Source organism: Amblyomma mixtum, chromosome 8, assembly GCF_055824585.1.
Source record: "Amblyomma mixtum isolate Tamu chromosome 8, ASM5582458v1, whole genome shotgun sequence".
NCBI classification, from domain to species: Eukaryota; Metazoa; Arthropoda; class Arachnida; order Ixodida; family Ixodidae; genus Amblyomma; species Amblyomma mixtum.
The window spans coordinates 86,858,731-86,880,319 of NC_143019.1; the positions used below are offsets into that span (position 1 = coordinate 86,858,731).

Here is a 21,589-nt window from a genome sequence, read left to right on the forward strand (position 1 = left end):
CATTAATCTGACCCCCTGCTTACACTCTGCTGAATCTAGCTTGCAATATTGAGATCAAAATTTCACCTTTTACCCACTGAACTCAAACCAAGAGTGCTCTGCAGAACTTGTTGCAAAGTCTTAGAGCTCATTATTTTAAAGTTAAGTATAGAATTTATTGAGTCAATGCTCTTCATTTCTTCTCCACCCTTATCAACACTGCGTCAGATACGGCCTGTCTAACGTTACGGAATTTCTTCAGATATTACTTTACTTCACCAATGCAATATTCCGGCAAAGAGCAAATAGATGCTCTGGACGTTTGTCGAAGTTTCCATTTTGTGGACGTTTCTATGGAATTTGATCGTGTCTCCATTGCTGAAACATATTTAGAGAACAGGCGATTTGTTGAAAGCGTCACAAATTATTTATCTTTTAACCACCTGTTGGTATAGTTTGGTGGCCATGTTTCAGATAATTTTCCTGCCATTTGTAGTGCAAGAAATGGCTCAGTTTTAGCTGCTTCTCTGTTTCTTCTGATCGTAAATGACAAAAAAGTCGTGCACAACATAACAGAAATCACATAATTGCATACAATCCAAAATTAGATTATTGACACGTGATTGCGCTCTGTACATTGAAACAAAAATCCGTTAAGGTCTTATGTCTAAACAAGAATTTTGCTACAATCGCCCTAAACTGAGCAACTGGAAATGAGAATTAACTTTCACAAAACGACTGCAATGAAGGTAACGAAAAAGGAATGTAACCTTTGTTTTCTGCACCGCTACGACAGCACCATTCGACGTCATTGTACCAACCTGTCTTGAAGAAACGCAACGAAAAGTGTGGACCGAAAGTAAATAGATGCTTGCGCTGATGCTCCTGAGCAATGCGTATTCTAAGCACTAAGGAAGCCTTTTCGTGTATGTGATTATCATATATCCAATCTTAATATACAAGAACGAAATCTGCTTCTAGTTGAGCGCGTTCAAAACTGTCGAGCGAAAAGCTTTGTCTTTTATTTTTAATGAATATAGGCGCAGTGATTCGCAAGTACAAATCCTGTCCAAAATTGGCCTTGATACACCAGCCAGTTGTCTGAAGCTTCATCGCCTGAAATTGCTGCGTAGTCCCTTGCCCGCGATGCACTAAAGGCGCGGGTGTTGCCTCCGTCCACCAGCGTCAGCCTATGAACTGCGTCTCATATACATACATACATACATCTTTATTAACTCTCACAAGGTTACATCAGTAACAGAGGAGAGAGGACGCAAGGCAAAAAGCTGCGTTGGTGCAGCTTGAGGGCCACCCTGCGCCCCCTGCCGGCGGTGTCGCCTGGCAGCTAATCACAACAGCAGTGGAAGAGCGCACTCACAAGCACAAAGGAAAATACAGTCACAAAATATATACATCAACATTTGCATGACGTTATGCCTCTGTTATCACTCGACATTATTGGACAAAAGAAACTGCTCAAAATTTTTATGTACAGGGAACGCATTTATAATCAACAGAGATACAAATCAAGTAGAAAGAAGATACACAAAGCTATATATATATATATATATATATATATATATATATATATATATGTTCTAATCATGATGTCAAAATGATGCACATTCAAACACATTCAAACAAAGGAATAAGTGTTATTAATTTATGCCGTGAAGTCTTTTCAAGTATGATGTTGTTCTTGTGCAGAATATTGAGGTAGTGTGGTAGACTATATGTCACTGACTGCTTACCGTATGTAGTGCGGCAGAAAGGTACGGACCATGACATTTTGTTCCGTGTGTTATAAGATGGAATCGAACGAATGAGGTTGAAACTTGATAAGAGGAGATCATTCTTAGTTGAAACAGCATTTTTATACATAGAGATTAACTTGAATGGGAATAACTCTGAGAGTTTCATGATACTGAACCTTGCAAAGTAGGAAGCCGTATGAGTACACCATGGCACATTAGCTATTAATCTAATTGCTCGTTTTTGCGCCATTAGAATTTTCATTTGGTTTTGCTTGGTTGTTGTCCCCCAGACCATGAGACAATAAGTTATATGTGGCAATATAAATGCATTGTAAATTAATAATTTAACTCTAGGCGGAAGCGTGTGCCTCTGGCGGCATAGGATGCCATTAATCTTGTTTATTTTAGCGCAGATATTCTCAGTATGTTTATCCCAATTAAGTGATTCGGTCCAAACAACACCAAGACATTTCACAGCTGGCACGACATCAATTTTTTTGTTTCCTAACCAAAGGTCAAAATTTGCACGCACCATTATTGCTTGCACGCACCATTATTGCTCGGAATATTATTGCTTTGGTCTTCGTGATGTTTACCCTTAGGTAGTTCTTAAAGGACCATTGACGCAGGAATTCTAAGAACTTATTGCCGTGTTCTAGCAGGTCTCTTTCTGTGTTACCTGAGGAAAGCATTGTGAGGTCGTCTGCATACGCTATGATGTTGACAGGAAGGGGAGCAGAAAATATATCATTAATGTAAATATTAAATAATAGGGGGCCCAGAATGCTGCCTTGTGGTACACCAGAGAGGATAGCTTGCGAGGTTGATATAGTGTTATTAAGGGAGACCATTTGTTTACGATATTTCAGATATGATTCAATTAAAGATAAGCTGTTACCTCTAATTCCATAGTTATTGAGTTTATGTACCAGTAAAGCATGATTAAGCAGGTCAAATGCTTTGGAAAAATCAACAAATATTCCTAGTACAAGGAGCTTTTCCTCAAACGCATTTATTATTATTTCTTTTTGCTTAATTAGTGCCGTTTCCGTGGACCTTTGTTTTCTGAAACCAAACTGACTCTCTGATAAAACTGAATGTTTGACTAGAAAAGTATTTATTCTCACATAAATAATCTTTTCCAGACCTTTGGATAATATCGGAAGAATGGAAATAGGCCTGTAGTTAGCCATATCTGAGGTAGCACCACCTTTGTGAATGACAGCCACTTTTGCTACCTGCATTTCTTTTGGAAACACGCAAGATTCTATACATAAAACACTAAAAGCAAAATCTTCGCCATGTGCTCGTTCGAAAGAACCTTTCATAAGCTTAAGAAGACATTACAAAAGTAGGTTTGTGTAGGGAATGCATATGGCTTTTACCGCAGGCTGCGCGAGTATGGAATGCTTTGGACTAGATGATGGTTTCGACTAGCCTAGCACTGAGAAATATTTGGAAAAAGATTTTTCGCCAACAAACAAATGATGACCTGTTTTCACTTCTTCCTTTCTCGTGGTTTTCATGACTTTTGCATTCTGTTGTGTCACATCTAACATGCAGTGGTTATCTTGTTTATGCGGTGGCAATTTATAACTTTTTTCAATTGATTGCAACATTTGAACTATTTCTTACATTGTTTTTAGTATGCTTTCAACTTTGAGTGCCTGTTCGGCTTCCTACCTGCTGGTAGAATTACACTAACTCCTTTGAAAATCTGTGCAGAGATTCATAGCATCGAGAAATGAAAAAAAAACGATGAGTTATCTTTGCAAGAATTGGTGACGAAAGGGTGCGGTAGTTTATTATAGTAAATGTAACTGCAGAAGGAATTCTTAATGCGCATATTAGGGACAGATCAATGGCGAACAGAGAGGCGGGACAGGACATAGCGGAAATAAGATGTCAAATTTAATTCATAAAAGGGGCTGTGAGCAATGAGAAATTGGCTTCATCAAAGGAAATAGGCATGTGTTAACTTTTTATTCTGACTGGCGTTTGACAACAGGCCCTGCCAACAACACAATCACATTAGCGATTAGATTTAAGCAGGCTTGTGGTCATTTTCACAATTGGGATTTACCGCACGAGGCGGATTGAAGTTCTTTGACGACGCAATAAATCACCAATCCATCAATGGAAAGCTTTGCTCATAGACTACTTTTCCAAGCACTTCAGTGCAGAGAAAGCCCTGTACCAGGCCAGGACACAGCTTTTACTTGTTACAAACTGAATGATACCGGACGGCATTTGAGATTGAACCCCAGACCTCCAGAACTACCCAGCACGTGTAACCAATACGTCGCCGCTGTGTAGTGATTAGAGCTAAGTGAAAAGTATGGGAGGACTTTCACCTCCTTTTATGTAATCAGCCTAAAAATAACAAACAATGAACGACTACGGGAATCAGCGAGGCTTAGTGCGTAAAAAAGTGCACACTATGTTCTAGAAATGTTCACTGCCTTTCTGGAACATGAAGAAAGAGCAACGGACATAACGAAATCATGATGACAGCTTACCTTTGTGTCCAGTTAGGTAATATGTACTAAAAGTAGGCTTGGTATTGAATAAACATTAAGGGAGTAATCACTCATTAGCATCAACGCAAGCGCAGCCATACGGCTACAAAAAGAAAGATATAGAGCTTCTACACAAACTTCCAAGTGTAAAAAAAAATTCAAGGTAGCACAAGAGAGAATATAAAAAAAATGTGTCCTGAACGCTCGCTATTTATATTAAACCATTCGGAGCAAAGCTGTCTTTTCTTTCTAGGCTTTGTGAGTTTTTGCGCAGGTCACACAGGAGATTGTGTGCAGCGTTGACCACTTTTTTGTAGAAACAAAACTCGCCCAGTTGAAGCGACGCCTGTTTGGACATGTTCGTTATTTACGCCTTTCCAGAGTACAAGCCTAGGTGCACATGCGAGAATTCTTGCATTGGCTCGCAGAGAAGGAATTGACTATATATGAAGCGTACTGAAGCATAGCTGGTGTATTATTAGCAGATTCAGGCCACGTGATGGTGCGTTGAGTTTCCTGCGTTTCCGCCCGCAATGTTTACAATCCGGAGCAAGAAACTCAACCGTTCTTGGCGAGCAAAAGTCCGTTCTTGTTCTTTTGATCTTACTAATCACATGCATGTCATGCCGCTCTAGGTGTTTTCTTTTGAGCACTGATTAATTGGTGATTGTTGCGGAAATATTTATTCATCGTATGCTGCCACAGGAAACATCGGACGAAGATACGACCTCCCGCTGCAACCCTCAGGTGAAGGACTAACTGTAGGATCTTTTTCGCCTTCGCTACTTTTTAGACAAGGAAAGGGTAGGGGAAACGCTCGCCGCTCACTGCAGCCCAACGTTCTGAACACGTCCCAGCTAAAACTTTAATAGCCGCATCACAAAGAAATTTTCAATTTTGTTTTGATTTTAGGCTTTCGATACTCCAATCGCGATCGAACAACATGAACTTGCGGCTGGGCAAGACGACGAACTGAAGAGAGATTGCATTATCTTCCATTTTCATAAACTTCTAGCCTCGCCGTCAGTGAGGCTACATGAAGTCATAATTTTGTAAGTATTCAAACAATCAGCTCACAAGGTTAACCGCTAAAAGTTGAAAACAAACTATTTATTCGTTACAGCAGCTTTATCGAACTTGAAGTGAACACTGTTGTTGCGGACAAGCGTGAGTAGCTTTTTCAACGTTAAACCCTCTTAATTTAAACAATATTAATTTCTAAGGGACAAGCTACACATGTCCCTCGTCCACAAGGTCAAGCTGCTTTCACTCGAAGGGAGTCGAAATTCGGACATTTCAGCTACTACGTTTTCTCGATAAAGCGTTGATTTGATGTTTATTGTGGTCACCAGAAACATAGCTCAGTCGCACCTTGAGTTTATAAAGTATCGGTTTCGGGGCATTTGTAATTATTATGATGCATGGGTGTGCGTGAACCCGAAAAGATGCTAGTGTTCGTTCAGCGTTTCAAAGTTTTCATAAAGTAGAAATAAAACATACAAAAGGAACAACAAAGTTTGGTACAAATAGGAACAACAATGATTCTGCTCCTTGAGTTCGCGTAATCAGCCAACTTAACTACTGATTCAGCTTTTGGCTGTCAAAGTTTCCTACCTATAAAAATGATAGGCCGAAGGAAATGGTCGGCTTGACAGCGTTAGTCAGAATCGCATTTTCATCTATGGGTGCTTCGTTGAATGTACACAAAAAATTTTCCAGCCATGTATCCATCACTCGGTCCTGTAAAAGTTGTTTTCGTGCTTTTTTCTACGGGCTTCTGTGCCTTGCGAAACATGTAACAACGTGTTATGTCATATGTTCAGTGAGATACATGAACGAAAGAATGCGTACGTAAAATCTAAGGTGTATAGTGTATGGAGCTTTGTGTCCGAAAACAACATAGCGGCTATAAGGGACGCCGTAGTGGAGGCCTCCCGAAAAGTTTAGAACACTCGGAGTTCCCTAACGTGCAACGACATCGGAAAGTACACGGGAATCTTGCGTTTCTCCTTCGTAGAAACGCGGCAGCAGCGGGCAGGATCGAACCCGCGTTTTTCGGCTTAACATTTGTCCGGTAGCAAAAAGAAAAATTTGCTGCAGAGAAAATTCAATTTCAAATTGTTTCCACCCTCTCCATTCAAACTCGCGGCGCCCACACCGATAAGGACTGATTGACCCTGACTTAGAAATACCAGCGCAGCATATCCTCTAGGATCCCCCCTCCCCCCCCCCCCCCTCCCCCCAAAAAATGTAGACGCAACCAGCTTAGTTGTGAATGCGGCCGATGATGGCAACACTGTATTTCATTTTTTGGTCTTTATAGCTTATAGAAGCTTCATATTCGATGACAGTGCTCTCTTTGTTGTTTTTTGCATTGCGTTCATCAGAAATATGTCGCGTGTATTCGACCAGATAGGAGCAGGTTCCCTCGCGGAGCTGCTGACTGCAGTTATCTGTGCTTCAGATTCGGCGCGCGGTGTTGGTAACGGTATACCTGTATGTCACTGGGGACGGCGGCACACCGAAAAGGAACATAGTAGGTGGTGACACCTGGGTGTAACTTTTTTCTCTAATATTGCCGTTAAAGTAGCCCCTATGCTCACTTTTCTAGATGTATAGGCGGACTTGAGCTGGCACACTCACTTTCACGCAGCAGCTGCCGCTAAGGATCAGCATGTCTCCCTGGAGCGCGGCCAGCAGCGCTGACTTCCCGCTCCCGACGGATCCCACCAGGCCAACCAGGGAACCTGGCCTCAACGTGAGGTTCACATCACGCAGGACCGCTTCAGGGCAGTTTCCGGGGCAGGTTTTGGAAGAGCTCCAGGCGAACGAACATCGTTTCAGGTAGATCGAACCTAAAGGATATGTTATATGTTAGAAAAGCAGTGGTGAAAAGCAAAAAAGACCGCAGCAGTAGAAGAAAGTCGGGTTACTGCAAACCAGTGCAAAAAGAGGTTGTTACCCTTCCAACTCTCCCTGTGCTCTCCAAAATAAAGAAATAGCAATTGACTCTTACCTGCAGCGCCCTCTTCAGGTTTTCAAAACTGCATTTCTTCTGGTATGTCTGTAGCTACGCATGGATGCGTCTTCGATATGTATGTCTGTGAGTGTAAGCATGTTTGCATGCGCGTGCAGGTGCTCAATGAATGTGACAATGTAAAAGCTCTAGCGCAAGCGCGCCATGTGAAAAGCGCTGTCGAAACTAACTTGCACACGTAAAGTGAGAAACTATCAGAACTTCTTGCTTTCTTCGCGGGCAAAGAACTAATATCAGTGCTGTGTCACATTTATAGCAAATCCGCCGCGGGAACACAATGGCTTTGGCTTTCTCCTACCGATTTCAAGGTCGCTGGATTGAATTCGCAAGTCGACGGAGGCTAAATTCATGAACACCCGAGTGCTGTGCGATGGCGGCATGCTCTAAAGAGCCCAAGACTGTCTACATTTATCCGCAATCCTCCTTTACGGCATGCCTCATTGACCATGAGTCGCTGCGGGGCGTTAAGCACTGCATACCCATATTTATAACAAAGCAGAAGTTAACGAATCCAACAATTGCTGCGGATGGAGCGCTTGCATGCGACACAGATCACTAAATCGAGATAAGCTGCTGCTGTCATCTTGTCAAGACGTCCGGTTTGACACTGCGTTACATAAGGTTGGGAATCTGCCGGGCTTTATTAACCGGAGTTTGGTCTTCGAAGACTCTTGTCCTCCATGTTCTTCATTTGAACCTTCGCTGTGAGCGCCAGCCGGCTGAGCCGCGCGCTAATGTGCAAATCGTACCTCGTCTTTCATCTCCCGGACCATACCCTCATGGCACTGTCCCAAACCTGATACGGCTTGTACGGCTTGCCAGGACAAATCGACTTCGTCGATCAGACGAGGACGACACCAATACACTGCATTTGAAGATGAACTACTAGCTGGAACCGGAAACTACATTCCTCTCCGAAGGAAAAACTAGTTTGAGCTGTGTATCTTTGGAAGCGTTAAAAAGTTCGCGAGTACAACACATTATTCAAGCGCACTTCAGGAAAAATAACGGATGTTCCTTACCAGTGTGACTGGTGAGGATATAAATTAATTGAGATTAACTCCCTAAAAACTGAGCTAGTGTGATTTTGAAGTTCACGCGAATTTAAACCAAAATATTGCCACGTATCATTGTAGCGTCCGTTCGTTCGCGCAAGGCCGCAGAAAAGGGGTGTTATTTTTGTTCTTGACGCGAGAAGCGACCGGACTTATCTCGATTGTTCACAGCCATGAACAGCTGCATCTACGTGTTTCTAGATTACTCTAGATGATCTCGTCCTGCTATCTCGAAGTTTCCTTGCCGGCTTTGAATTGAACGATGCCGCGAGCAGCGGGCATTCGTAGTTCGACGACTGACGAGCACGTTGGTTGCTTACGCCGCCGCCGAGTGATTCAGTTCCTTTGCGGGCGCAAGTCAGCCCAAATAAAGAGCTTCGTTTCCAAGTCTTGGTGTTTTCGTGACCGCTGGACTGCCGTCACTACAACGTGGCATCTGGTGGAGGTGCTGGGTAGCCTTCCATGTTCCGGACACCCCCTACAAGTCGTGACGCCAGTCCTCTGAGTCATTCACCGCAGGGCCTGAGCCCAGTCCACCGCGCAAGTCGACGTCTGCTAGGGGACGCACCTGAGTTCGGGATTCTGCCGGACCCTACCCGGAAGCGAAAACCAGTAGCAAAGTCCACCATGAGCCTGCCCCAGGCGACGACTCCAATCATTCTTCAGCAGCCCCGGGTGCCACCAACCTTCGACGCTTCGCGGCGCCGACCCCGAAGAATGGCTGGAACAGTTCGACCGTGTGGCTGGCTTCAACAACTGGGATGATGCTACGAGACTTCGGTACGTCTTCTTCGCCTTGGAGGGACCAGAAATAATCTGGTTTCAGAATGAGGAAGCTAGCCTCACGAACTGGGAAACCTTCAAGGAGCAGCTTCTGAAGATCTTCACGAACGTCGTGCGAAAGGAGAGAGCCCAGCAGCTGCTACAGTCTCACATACAACATCCAAACGAGACCGTTGCAATGTACACTGAGGAGATGAAGCGTCTCTTCCGGCGTGCCGACTCGAACATGAAGGAAGATGAAAAGGTCAAGCTGCTTATGCGAGGAGTTAAAGAGCAACCCTTTGCGGGCCTCGTACGGAACCCACCCAAAGCCGTCGCAAAATTCGTCGAAGAGGCATCCACCATAGAAAAAACCCTTGAAGCCAGAGCCCGCCAGTATGACCGCCAGCAGCGCTTTTTGTCAGCAAGCTGCATGGACAACGCTAACAAAGATAACCTGCGCGAGGTTATACGTGAAATTGTGCGAGAAGAGCTCCGACGATTGCTGCCAACAGGAACGCAGCCGCAGCTCACTTCGCTCACCGACGTCATCCGGGACGAGGTGCAACAGGCCTTGGGTGTGAAACCGACCACCACCCAGCCTCTGGAGCCTCCAACCATGACTTACGCCGCAGCAGTGCGCCGTCCTGCACCTCGACGACGGGACCCAAGCCCCTATCGCCCTCAGCCAGCTGCGTTGGACCGCCGCCCTCTCGCACCAACCCGCCCGTCCTACGAGCGCCGCACACAGACGAGGAAACGCGACGAGTGGAGAACTCCCGACCAGCGCCGTCCACTATGCTTCCACTGTGGCGAAGCCGGTCACGTCCTCCGGCACTGCCCATACAGAAGACTGGGCATCTGAGGGTTCTCTTACGACGCCCCACGACCCCGACCCGGCCAGCGAACAGTCGAAATCTAAGAGTATTTGCGTCGGGAAGAATGCTCATCGCCGAGCCGCCTATCACGTTCCCCGTGGCCATCGTCACCACGCTTTGTATCTCCGAACCGAGGTTACGCCGTGCGTGGACGCTCCCCAAGCCCCCGAGGGTTAAACTGAGTAAAGCAGCCTATGGAGGTGAGGTTGCTTCTAAGCGCAAGGACAAAGATCCTCCACCGACGACAACCCCGACGACAACCCCGACGACAAACCCGACGACAACCCTGACGACAACCCCGACTACAACTCCGACGACACCTCCGACGACACCTCCGATGACACCTCCGACGACACCTACGACGACACCTACGACGACAACTTCGACGACAACTTCGATGACAACACCGACGACGACGACGACGCGGCCATACTTGAAGCCTTTACCGCTGCCCGTAGAAGTAACGTCGGAGTACGCCCACCGCAGCCTGGCTACCCGACGAAGCCGAGATCGTACACCGTAGACTACGTGTAGCACGAAAACGCGAACAAGTGACCTTGAAGTTACGGTCGACGGTCACGTGGTTACTGCCTTGGTCGACACTGGAGCTGACTACTCCGTCATGAGCGGGCCATTCGCTGTCCGACTCAGGAAAGTGACAACAACTTGGGATGGCACGCTGATCCGCACCGCAGGTGGTAACCTTATTACGCCGTCAGGACGCTGCACCGCGAGAGTTACAGTAAATGGGCCAACCTATGCTACAACCTTCCTGGTCCTACAGAAATGCTCGCGAGACGTGATTTTGGGAATAGACTTCCTGAATGAACATTAGGCGATCATCGACCTTCGATCCAAGTCGATCAAGCTTTCCACGGACAAAGCCATACCTGCTGCGACGAGCGCAACTCATCACTTTGCCTTAAACGTCCTCGACGAAGTACTGAGCGTGCCGCCCCGATCAAGTGTCGTCGCCCGCATAGGTACAAGAGACATCGAAACTCCCGAAGGCGTCGTCGAGGGGAACACCCAGTTACTCCTTGATCGAGGACTGGGCGCCGCAAGGGGAGTCGCCAAAATCCGAAATGGCCAAGCCCAGGTGCTGCTAACCAACTTCACCGAAGAATACCGGCATCTAAACCAAGGTACGACGATCGCTTTCCTCGACGAGCTGGCAGTCATCAGAGACATATTTACCCTACCCGACCAACCCGTAGAACCATCTGACCAAGGCCATCAACCAACGTTTGATATCAACCCGGCATTACCACGGAGCAGACAAGACCAAATACGCAGTCTTCTTCAAAAGTACAGCGATTGCTTCTCATCAGCATCGAATGTGCGACGAACCAGGCTTGCCAAGCACCGCATTGTCACAGACGAACACGCCCGACCCTTGCGACAGAGCCCCTACCGCGTATCGCCGCTAGAACGTCAAGCTATTCGCAAACAAGTTGAGGAAATGCTTCGTGACAACGTCATCCAGCCATCGAGGAGCCCTTGGGCAGCTCCAGTCGTCCTAGTGAAAAAGAAAGACAGCACCCTTCGCTTTTGCGTCTATTACCGCCGCCTGAACAGCATTACGAAGAAGGATGTCTACCCCCTCCCCCGCATCGACGACACATTGGATCGGCTATGCAACGCTAAGTACTTCTCATCGATTGACCTGAAGAGCGGATACTGGCAAATTCAAGTCGACGAAAGAGATCGCGAGAAGACTGCGTTCATCACGCCAGAAGGACTCTTCGAGTTCAAGGTGATGCCCTTCGGCCTCTGCTCTGCCCCAGCGACGTTCCAGCGAGTAATGGATACGGTGCTCGCAGGCTTGAAGTGGCAGATTTGCCTAGTCTACATAGATGACGTTGCTGTCTTCTCCTCAAGCTTTGAAGACCATCTCAGAAGGCTTCGCACAGTGCTGGAAACAATCTAGTCTTCAGGACTAACACTGAAATAGGAGAAGTGCCACTTCGCCTACGAGGAGCTGCTCTTCCTTGGTCACGTCGTAAGCAAGGATGGAGTTCGCCCAGACCCTCAGAAGACGGCTGCGATCGCAGAGTTTCCACAGCCTAATGACAAGAAATCTATACGCAGATTCCTTGGACTGTGCGCTTATTACCGGCGATTCGTCAAGACCTTTTCGCGCATCGCTGAACCTTTGACCCAACTTACAAAGGCTGACGTGCCTTTTAAATGGGGAACGCAGCAAGTGGAAGCTTTCGAAGAGCTGAAGCGCCGCTTACAGTCCCCTCCTGTGCTCGGACACTTTGATGAAAACGCCGAAACCGAAATTCATACAGATGCAAGCAGTGTGGGCTTAGGTGCGGTCCTCGTTCAGAGAGATGGCAAACAGGAGAAAGTTATCGCGTACTCAAGTCGTTCACTGTCGAAAGCCGAAGCCAACTATTCGACGACCGAGAAAGAATGTCTCGCCATTATTTGGGCCACGTCCAAATTTCGACCCTACCTGTACTGACGACCATTCAAGGTTGTCAGCGACCACAATGCTCTGTGCTGGCTTGGCAATTAGAAGGATCCCTCTGGCCGCCTTGCTGGTTGGAGCTTGCGTCTTCAAGAATTTGACATAACTATAGTCTACAAATCTGGCCGCAAGCATTCCGATGCAGACTGCCTATTGCAAGCCCCCGTAGACGCCGCACCTGAAGAGGAAGACGACGACGCTTTCTTAGGAACGGTAAGCGCGAGCAGTTTCGCGCAGCAGCAGCGCTCGGATCCTGAGTTGCAAAGCCTTGTTGCTTATCTGAAAGGAAAGACCGCATCGCCTCCCCGAGGGTTCAAGCGCCAACTGTCGTCCTTCGTAGTTCACAATAATGTCCTCCTGAAGAAGAACTTCGCGCCCAACAGGACCGTGCATCTTCTTGTCGTGCCCAAAAATATCAGGCAAGAAATTATGCAGGCATGCCATGATGAGCCGACTGCAGGGCATCTCGGGATTGCTCGCGCGTTGCACCGCATCCAGGAGAAGTACTATTGGCCGCGGTTAGCTGCCGATGTTTCCCATTACGCGAAAACGTGCCGTGAGTGTCAGCGACGCAAAACGCCTCCGACTAGACCAGCTGAACTCCTGAACCCCATACCACCTCCAACTAAGCCCTTTCAGCAAATTGGGATGGACCTCCTCGGCCCCTTTCCGACTTCATCATCGGGTAACAAATGGATCATCGTGGCCACCGACTACATGACTCGATACGCCGAAGCAAAAGCGTTGCCTAATGGTACCGCAACAGAAGTCGCTAAATTTTTTGTCGAACAAATTCTCCTGCGACACAGCGCCCCCGAAGTGCTCATCACAGACAGAGGAACGGCGTTTACAGCGGAGCTGACGCAAGCCATTCTCAACTACAGTCAGACAAGCAATCGGAGGACAACTGCCTATCATCCACAAACCAACGGACTCACAGAGCGTCTGAACAAGACCATCGCAGACAGGCTCTCCATGTACATCGACGCAGAACACAAGACGTGGAACTCCATTCTGCCCTACGTGATCTTCGCTTATAATACTGCCGTCCAGGAGACAACCAGGTTTACCCCATTCCAGCTGGTATACGGCAGGAAGCCCACGACAACACTCGACGCAATGCTCCCGCACGTTTCTGACGAAGTCAACCTCGACGTCGCCGCCTGCCTTCATCGCGCCGAGGAAGCCCGAAGACTTGCGCGGCTTCGCATTCAAGACCAGCAGCACACCGACGCCCGACGCTACAATCTGCGCCGGCGAGACACGCATTACAAGCCAGGTGATCGTGTTTGGATATGGATGCCAGTTCGCCGCCGTGGATTGAGTGAAAAGTTGCTGCGACGCTACTTTGGCCCGTACAGGGTTCTCCGTCGCATCGGTGACCTCGACAATGAAGTCATCCCCGACGGCACGACAGCATCTCAGCGACGCCGCACACGCCCGGAAGTCGTACATGTAGTACGCCTGAAGCCATATTATGAACGCTAAAGGACTCGAAGTTTGCATTTTCCGTGTTTATTTTCATTTTAAAGCACCGAGACGATGCTTCTTTGGGAGGGGGGTAATGCCACATATTATTGTAGCGTCCGTTCGTTCGCGCAAGGCCGCAGAAAAGGGGTGTTATCATTTTTGTTCGTGACGCGAGAAGCGACCGGACTTATCTCGATTGTTCACAGCCATGAAGAGCTGTATCTACGTGTTTCTAGATTACTCTAGATGATCTCGACCTGCTATCTCGAAGTTTCCATGCCGGCTTTAAATTGAACGATGCCGCGAGCAGCGGGCATTCGTAGTTCGACGACTGACGAGCACGTTTTGCTTACGCCGCCGCCGAGTGATTCAGTTCCTTTGCGGGCGCAAGTCAGCCCAAATAAAGAGCTTCGTTTCCATGTCTTGTTGGTGTTTTCGTGACCGCTGGACTGCCGTCACTACAACGTGACAATATTGCCGTACTTTGAGCACAGCGTCAAAGTCGCCCCTGATGTTCTTGTTCACTCATTACCTGTGTTCCGACCGTTAAGTATTCTGGTATGTACACTTAGAGCAATGTGCCCTCGAATGCGACCCACATGGCTAATAGCATAATCTTTGGAATATTGTTTTTAAGGCGAAAGCCTTTAATCTCTCATCGTTGTAAGCAGCAGTTGTCGACAGAAATGTCACGCTTTTCAGTTCGTCGAAACGGTCGTGACGTCACAGTGCGCCAATTTCAAACGGGGCCAATTGTACTTTGGCTAGTAACAGTCTAACCAAAAAAACGACACGTTAATTAAGAAACTGAGAAACACTGTCAACCAAATCTCCTTCCTCATCAGACGCATCGCGAATCGGCGAGGAGGAGTTAAAGAAGCCGAGACCAGGAGACTAATACAAGCCTTCGTTCTTAGCAGAGTCAACTACACTACACCATACGTCACCCTCACAGTAAGAGAAAGAGACGACCTGGATTCTCTAATTAGACAGTCCTACAAAATTGCGCTCAACCTCCCACGTCATACTCCAAATGAAAAACTATTACAGTTAGGAATTCATAACACCTTAGCGGAAATGATAGAAGCACACCTCATTGCACAATATGAAAGACTATCAGGCACTGAAACGGGACGTTTCATCCTAAAGAAAGCAGGAATACAATATGAAGGAATCCGTACACACACCTTGCCAATTCCAAGACACGTGCACGAACACTTAACAGTCCCTCTTCTGCCCAAAAACATGCATCCACACTACGATACGGACAGAAGAAAGGCTAGGGCACAAAAACTTCACGAAAGATTTTCAGTTCAGAAAGACACGGCGCACGTGGACGTGGCAGAACATGCGGACAGAGACGCCTTTTCTCTGGCAGTTGTCGATCATCGAGGTTCTCCCCTTGCATCGGCGACAATAGATAAAACAAAATTTCCGGAGGAGGCCGAAGAAGCTGCCATAGCTTTAGCCATTACCTCCACCACTGCCAAATACATCATAAGTGACTCCAAAACAGCAATTCGAAATTTTGCAAAAGGAAGGGCCCACTCAGCAGCCATCAAAATCTTACAAAAAATCTCCAATACCCGCCAGATAACATTGATCTGGGTCCCCGCCCATTCGGACCATCCTGGAAACGAGGCGGCGCACCAATTTGCCCGAGGATTCGTGGTTAACCGGGAGGTGCGCTACCCCGAGCTCAGGTCGGCCAAGGAGCGAATGACAACCTACAAAGAAATTACTACCCACTTCAAGAAAGAAAGACAGATCTTCCCAGAACCACATACATCCCTCAGTAAAACACAACAAGTCAGTTGGCGGCAGCTCCAAACAGACACTTTCTTTAATCCATACATGTACTCCATATGGTTCCCGGAGCAGTACAGCCCCGTCTGTTCTCTCTGTGGGCACCAAAAGGCAGACACACCGCACATCCTATACTCATGTACTCAAGACAAGCCATCGCACAGTCTGCAGCTCTCTACCCAATCTCAGTGGGAGGCCGCGCTGCTCAGCTCGGACCCGGAGGTTCAACTTCGAGCCACAGAGCGAGCCGAAGAGGTCGCCGAACGACATCGTCGGTCGGCCACCTGGCGTCCGGCCTAGAAGAGGAGCCCACCGCGGGGAGGGGAACATGACCCCAATCCGCGCCTAAGACCTCTTCTTTAATAAAGTTTACCTCCTCCTAGTAACCTATTGAAGGGATCATATAGTAATGCTCCAAGTAAGTGGGACTGAGCTTAGTTAACTGCTTAATTACCAAATTATCGTAATTAACTTTTCTAGTCAGGCCATGTAAATAAATAAAAGCCAGTAGGAAATTGGTCGAGCTCGGGAATCGAACCCCGGTCTTTGGAGTGCGAGACGAGCATGCTATCCACTCCGCCATGCCAGCTCGATGGTTTGGAATGAACAAAGGCACGTCTAGTGAATACGGTGTCTCCGCTCACTGCCATCCTCCTCCCTTCCCTTCCGGCCAAGTTTAGGTGTCCACCGAGATATGAGAGAGAAATACATTTCCTTTCCTCAAAAACCAATTTACCGACGAGCGAGGCGTAGAACCGAATGGGCGATGGCGTTCTATGGACTCCCTGGCAGCGTTGCAAGACGCTGTCGCGTTCCACTCTTAGAGGCGAAGCTTAACATCTTAACCACACATCAGTGACCGCACTTTAGGTCAAAAAAGTGCGCCCCCCCCCCCCTGAATTTTGACGGGTGTCAACCGAGATATGTGAGACAGTTACTGCGTAATTTCCTTTCCTCAAATACAATTTTCATTTCCTTCATTACGGGCCATCTTTGTCTTTCTTCTTTCACTCCCACTTCCTCCCTTCCTCTACGGTGCGGTTCAGGTGTCCACCGAGATGACAGAGAATTACTGCGCCATTTCCTTTCCTCAAAAACCGTTGCGTTCAAACGGCAAAGCATCGCGCCGAACGGGTGGTGGCGTTCCGTGGACTCCCTCGCAGCGCTACAACACGCTGTCGCGTACCACTCCTAATGGCGAAGATTAAGCGTCATTAATTAGCAGTTAATCAGTATTCAGGCATTAATCCAAAATTAACCATTAATTAGTGATTTGTCATCACTTAGTAATTAGTACTCAATTACATGTGACGCCACCAGTGCCACAGAAGCAGTCAAAGTGGTGCGGAAAACGCTTTCGCCTCTACGCACTTTAGACAGTTAAAGTGCCGCCTGAATTTTCTTAGACATGACAGGTGCTATTTCTTAAACTTCAAAGCCACCTGGAAAAGAGGATGAACAGTATTCTTAAAAGGCATTGATGATAACTCCATCAAGATTTACTTCGTAAATAACAGTTGTGTTGCTCAATATGATTATGCTAGCGTTTGCCCGGCGACGACGACGTAAGGCATGTGGAGTGTGTTCCGAATCTGACAGATCTGAAGAAGGCGGTAGGGGCTTGCAATATCAGTGAAATATATTATGAATAGTCTCCATCCGAACTGAGTCTTAATCGTTTACGTCTACAAGCTTATGGGGATGCCAAACTGAGCAGCTTCATTCTGGTATTGGAACATGTATCAGTTTTTTGTATGAAACCTCATATCTAGTTGAGAAACATAAAAACTGCAAGTGTCTGAGCGCTTGGAGAGCCTATTTATGTTCACATATTGCAATCTCCCGTAAGGCAACGACAGGAAGCAATAAAGAACACAGCACACAAACACAGCAATCAGCAGTATGTGAAATACCATGAAAGCACGTGGAAACGCAAAGTCAGAAAACGTTAGGTATATAACGAAGAATATAATAATTCCTTCAAAGGCAGATCTTAGAGCCTGAAAAGGAGTTGCAAAGTGCTTTATCGTTCAAAAAAAATCTGCATTTGAACATGTGAGTACGAGAGTTAAAAGGGAAAAGCTCGTAAAGTAACTACACTGCTGACTGTAGCGAGGAACTAGAAAGAAAGTTCAGTAATGAAAAGCACACATTTTGCGCTACATGCAAGGTCCACCAAAATCATACTCGGCATTGTGGACGGAGAGAACAAAATTGCCTCCTCAAATTTGTGCAACTTGCAGAGTTGGTGTGTGTTGGCAAAGACAAAGAAAAACAAAAACAGCGTGATAAAAGGCATACACGAAAGAAAAACGACCCAGATAAGATTGTCGACCTTGCTTTGTTCCTGCTATCATATATGCCGTCATTTTCAAGCTGTTGTGCTTTTTTCTTGCTACCATCACAATCATTAATACCTCGCCTAATACGGTCCTTACGTAGCGGGTGGGCGCACGTGTTTAAAGCAGCAAATACCTTAGATTGGGACACATCAAGCAATGAGTCAATAACTCGAAGTAACTCAACACAAAGCCTCGAGCAAAAAGTGCAACAGCCGTTTCCTAGAAGCCGTGGAGAGCTGGTGGACTTCGAAAATAGCCTTTTTTTTTAAGGACTTTTTGGTCAACCCCATCAAGGTGATCAAATCTCTCACCTTCGGGTAGGAGTACGTCGTCTGAAGTTTTCAGATCATCTTCTCTCTCTTCCTCTCCGCAAGCCCTGGCGATTCTTTTAAATCCAAATATTGACTGCAAGAAACCAGAACGAAATATTTTCGAAAGAATAGCATCTATGTACACTCTTATATAGAAAATATGTAGGAGCTCAGAGTCACTTCAGTGCTTCAGTTTCGATAGTGGCAAGCTGGTGACGGGAAATGGAAGCTTAAAATGCTTTTGCACTGGCTGCCGAAAGGGCAATGAACAGCCAGGGATGGCATATACACTAAAATGCTGTAGCTCACTCACCAACGTGAATAGTTTGAGCAAGATCACGATGTTGCTGTTTGTTGGGTCTAGAAGTGACAGCGCATAAATGCACGAGAACGACAGCGAGGCAGTCAGGCTTCTCTCAGGGTAAATGTGGGCCAGTGCACTGAAGAGTATGATGGCCATCTGGAAACGACCAGATGGCACTCAATTCACTGCAGATGGGACATATAAACGAGGTTAGAAGTAAAGGAATGGGTGCACAGAAAACACTCGCCATCGTGGTATTTTGAATCTTTAGCTGGAAACAACACTCCACTCTTTGCATCCATCGAGCCTTAAAAGAGCTCTGCAAAAAAAAAAAACTTTCTCCGCCATGAGAAATCTTCAGGGTTAACGGCGGCTTATAACAGAAATCTGCGAATCTCTACACCACTAGAAGCCTTAACCGGCAGGCATTTAGGCATCCTAAATTTAATGTACCCAATTAAGCCAAAATGTATTCTAAATTTACATAATCTTCACAGGCGCACTATAACGGTAACGGTAGTCCAAATAATTATTGTCCAGCTGTTCAAGCCGCTACTATATAAACACTGCGCACAAGTGGGGCTATGACTTCAACACGGGGGCAAGCACTACTGAAGCACGCTGCAATGAATGGCATGCTAAGGTTGGAGAACCTCAAGTTTTACTGCGAAAGCACTACTTCAATAGCAATCCTGAAAAAGGCGATATTTATCTGAAGCCTCTTAGATACCTGCAGAAATAAAATAAACAACGCCACAACTAGCTTTCAAACCCGCGGCGGCGCGAACGATCAGGTTCACAGACCACTGCACGAGAGCGCTATGCTGTCGCCGCAACCAATCACGTCTCATGTTAAACTGCCACACTTTCGCGCTGTGCACTGAACGTCGTCATCATCAACTTCCATCTGCGCTCAAAAGACACTATTATTCTCCTACTCCACAAAATCCGCAGGCGGACGGGAAGTCTCTGAGACAGTCAGGAAAGGAAACGAAACGCGCATAACTGGCTCCCTGGGCCAGTGGCCACTTCTTTGGCGCATTGGGATACGTGGCGGTAGTGAAACAAATATGTGCACTACATGCGTGGGCAGAAACGCGGCACTTGAGCAATACCCCGCCAGCGTTCTTCGGCTAAATTAGAAATGACGATGCAAAAGTTAGGCTCGGTTGGTTTAGAGGAGCGAAATAACGTGGTTAAAATTTTTAAACGAGATTGACAAGCCCGAGATCAGTACATCTGCTTCTAGATGTATATAGCGCCTGTTCCTCAGCAGTACCAACCGATGTTGATAGTGTACACCTGCAAAAACGCGCTTTCGCAAGATATTTTGCGCTCAGGAATGCTAAACCACCATAAGTTTTTGTGTGTCCTCCTGAACTGCAGCCTTATGTTTTGAGCTACTTGCAGTCCTTGCACACGAGGTTTGCAAACATGTAGCAGGAATGGCCGTGAGGCTCAGCTCATGATTTGATGAGCTCAATTACCATGAACTTTCGTAGTAGCACTCTCCTGATGTTCAAGATTCGCAATGATTCTAGTTCTCTCCAGTTACTGACTCTTCTACTGTGCGTATTACGGTTCTCCCAAACGCTATGCTTGCGAAAGCTGCGTGTTGACAGGAAATGCTCCATTCGCCAGGTCCTGGCACTTGCTTGCATTGCGGTGAAGTCTTACAGCTGAGTCGAATGCTTTCTCGGCGATGCTTCTCGGGGAGGCTTTCAGGTGTGCGTTTTAATTATATAACTGCAGCTAGCTTTTATTTTCGCGCATTGCCAGTTTTCTGTCCAGTGTTTATTTTCTTTTAAATAAAAATAAGATGAAACTGAAATTTAAAATAAATTTAAATTACTTCATTTAGAAATTTACGCCAAATATCGAAATATCTACTCCTTGCAATTAAGTGATGTCGGAGAATTCCTTCTTTGCACAGCGAATCAGCCAGGGAAAATATTGTGATGCCCATGAAAAGGCCTATTCTATCTAGTCCTATTCTATATGGTCGGCGTTGCTGACTAAGCCGAAGATGAGGAGAACGAAGTTGTTGGTGTCTCGTGCTCGGCAAGCGGACCCAGCTGCTTTCAATCTCCGTCCCGGTCTTAATAAACCCTGGGCTTAACATCTTGGTGGAGGTGCGGGGTATACTGGTTCCCCGAAGGCGGATACTTTGCTGGAACCTCGCCGGAGTCGTCGCATTGTTGGTCTGCCGCCTTCTGTGCTCATGATGTCCCTGGACGGCGACGCTCCGAAGTCTCTGCCCAGCAGTTCATGGCAGCATTTTCGGGAGCCACGGCCGTTCGCAGGCTCAACCAGCGAGGACGTGGATGAATGGCTTACCCACTACCAACGGGCGAGCCGTTACAATAAGTGGAAATCTTCTGCCCGACTTGTCAATGTCGTCTTTTCCCTGGCCGACACGGCGCTAACGTGGTATGACAACCACGAGGATTCATTTACGACATGGGACCGCTTTGTAGAGGAGCTAAAGAAGTGTTTCGGCGACTCTGTCACGAAGAAGAAGCAGGCTGAACAAGCGCTTGCGCAAAGGGCTCAGCTTCCCGGAGAGACCTGTACAACGTACATTGAAGAAATCATAAAGTTATGCAAGGTCGTCTCTCCTGGCATGACAGAAGAGGATAAAGTTGGCCATCTACTTAAAGGGTTTGCAGATGACATTTACAATTTTCTTATCGGCAAATCAAGTCTAGATTCCGTGTCTGACGTCATCCAGCACTGTCGCACGTTTGAGACATTGAAGTTGCGTCGCATCACACCGAAATTCGGACGTTTGGCCGGTGTGGCAATGGTGGCAGCCGTAGACACAACATCGTCGTGTGATCTGGCTTCCACGATCCGCCAGATTGTGCGCGAAGAGTTGACCAGGTCGCTGGAA

General features: G+C 46.9%; 1 protein-coding gene across 1 annotated transcript in view; it reads right to left on the reverse strand.

Annotated features, from left to right (window-relative positions):
• LOC149333346 (ATP-binding cassette sub-family C member 3-like) overlaps positions 1–21,589 on the reverse strand; it is an 89,807-nt gene that overhangs the window by 24,615 nt on the left and 43,603 nt on the right. The window contains exons 12-14 of the mRNA XM_089558636.1: positions 18,706–18,852; positions 18,393–18,486; positions 6,896–7,107 (exon numbers count right to left, since the gene is read on the reverse strand). Coding sequence (XP_089414762.1) covers positions 6,896–7,107; positions 18,393–18,486; positions 18,706–18,852 — 453 coding nt within the window. The remainder of the gene's footprint in view (positions 1–6,895; positions 7,108–18,392; positions 18,487–18,705; positions 18,853–21,589) is intronic.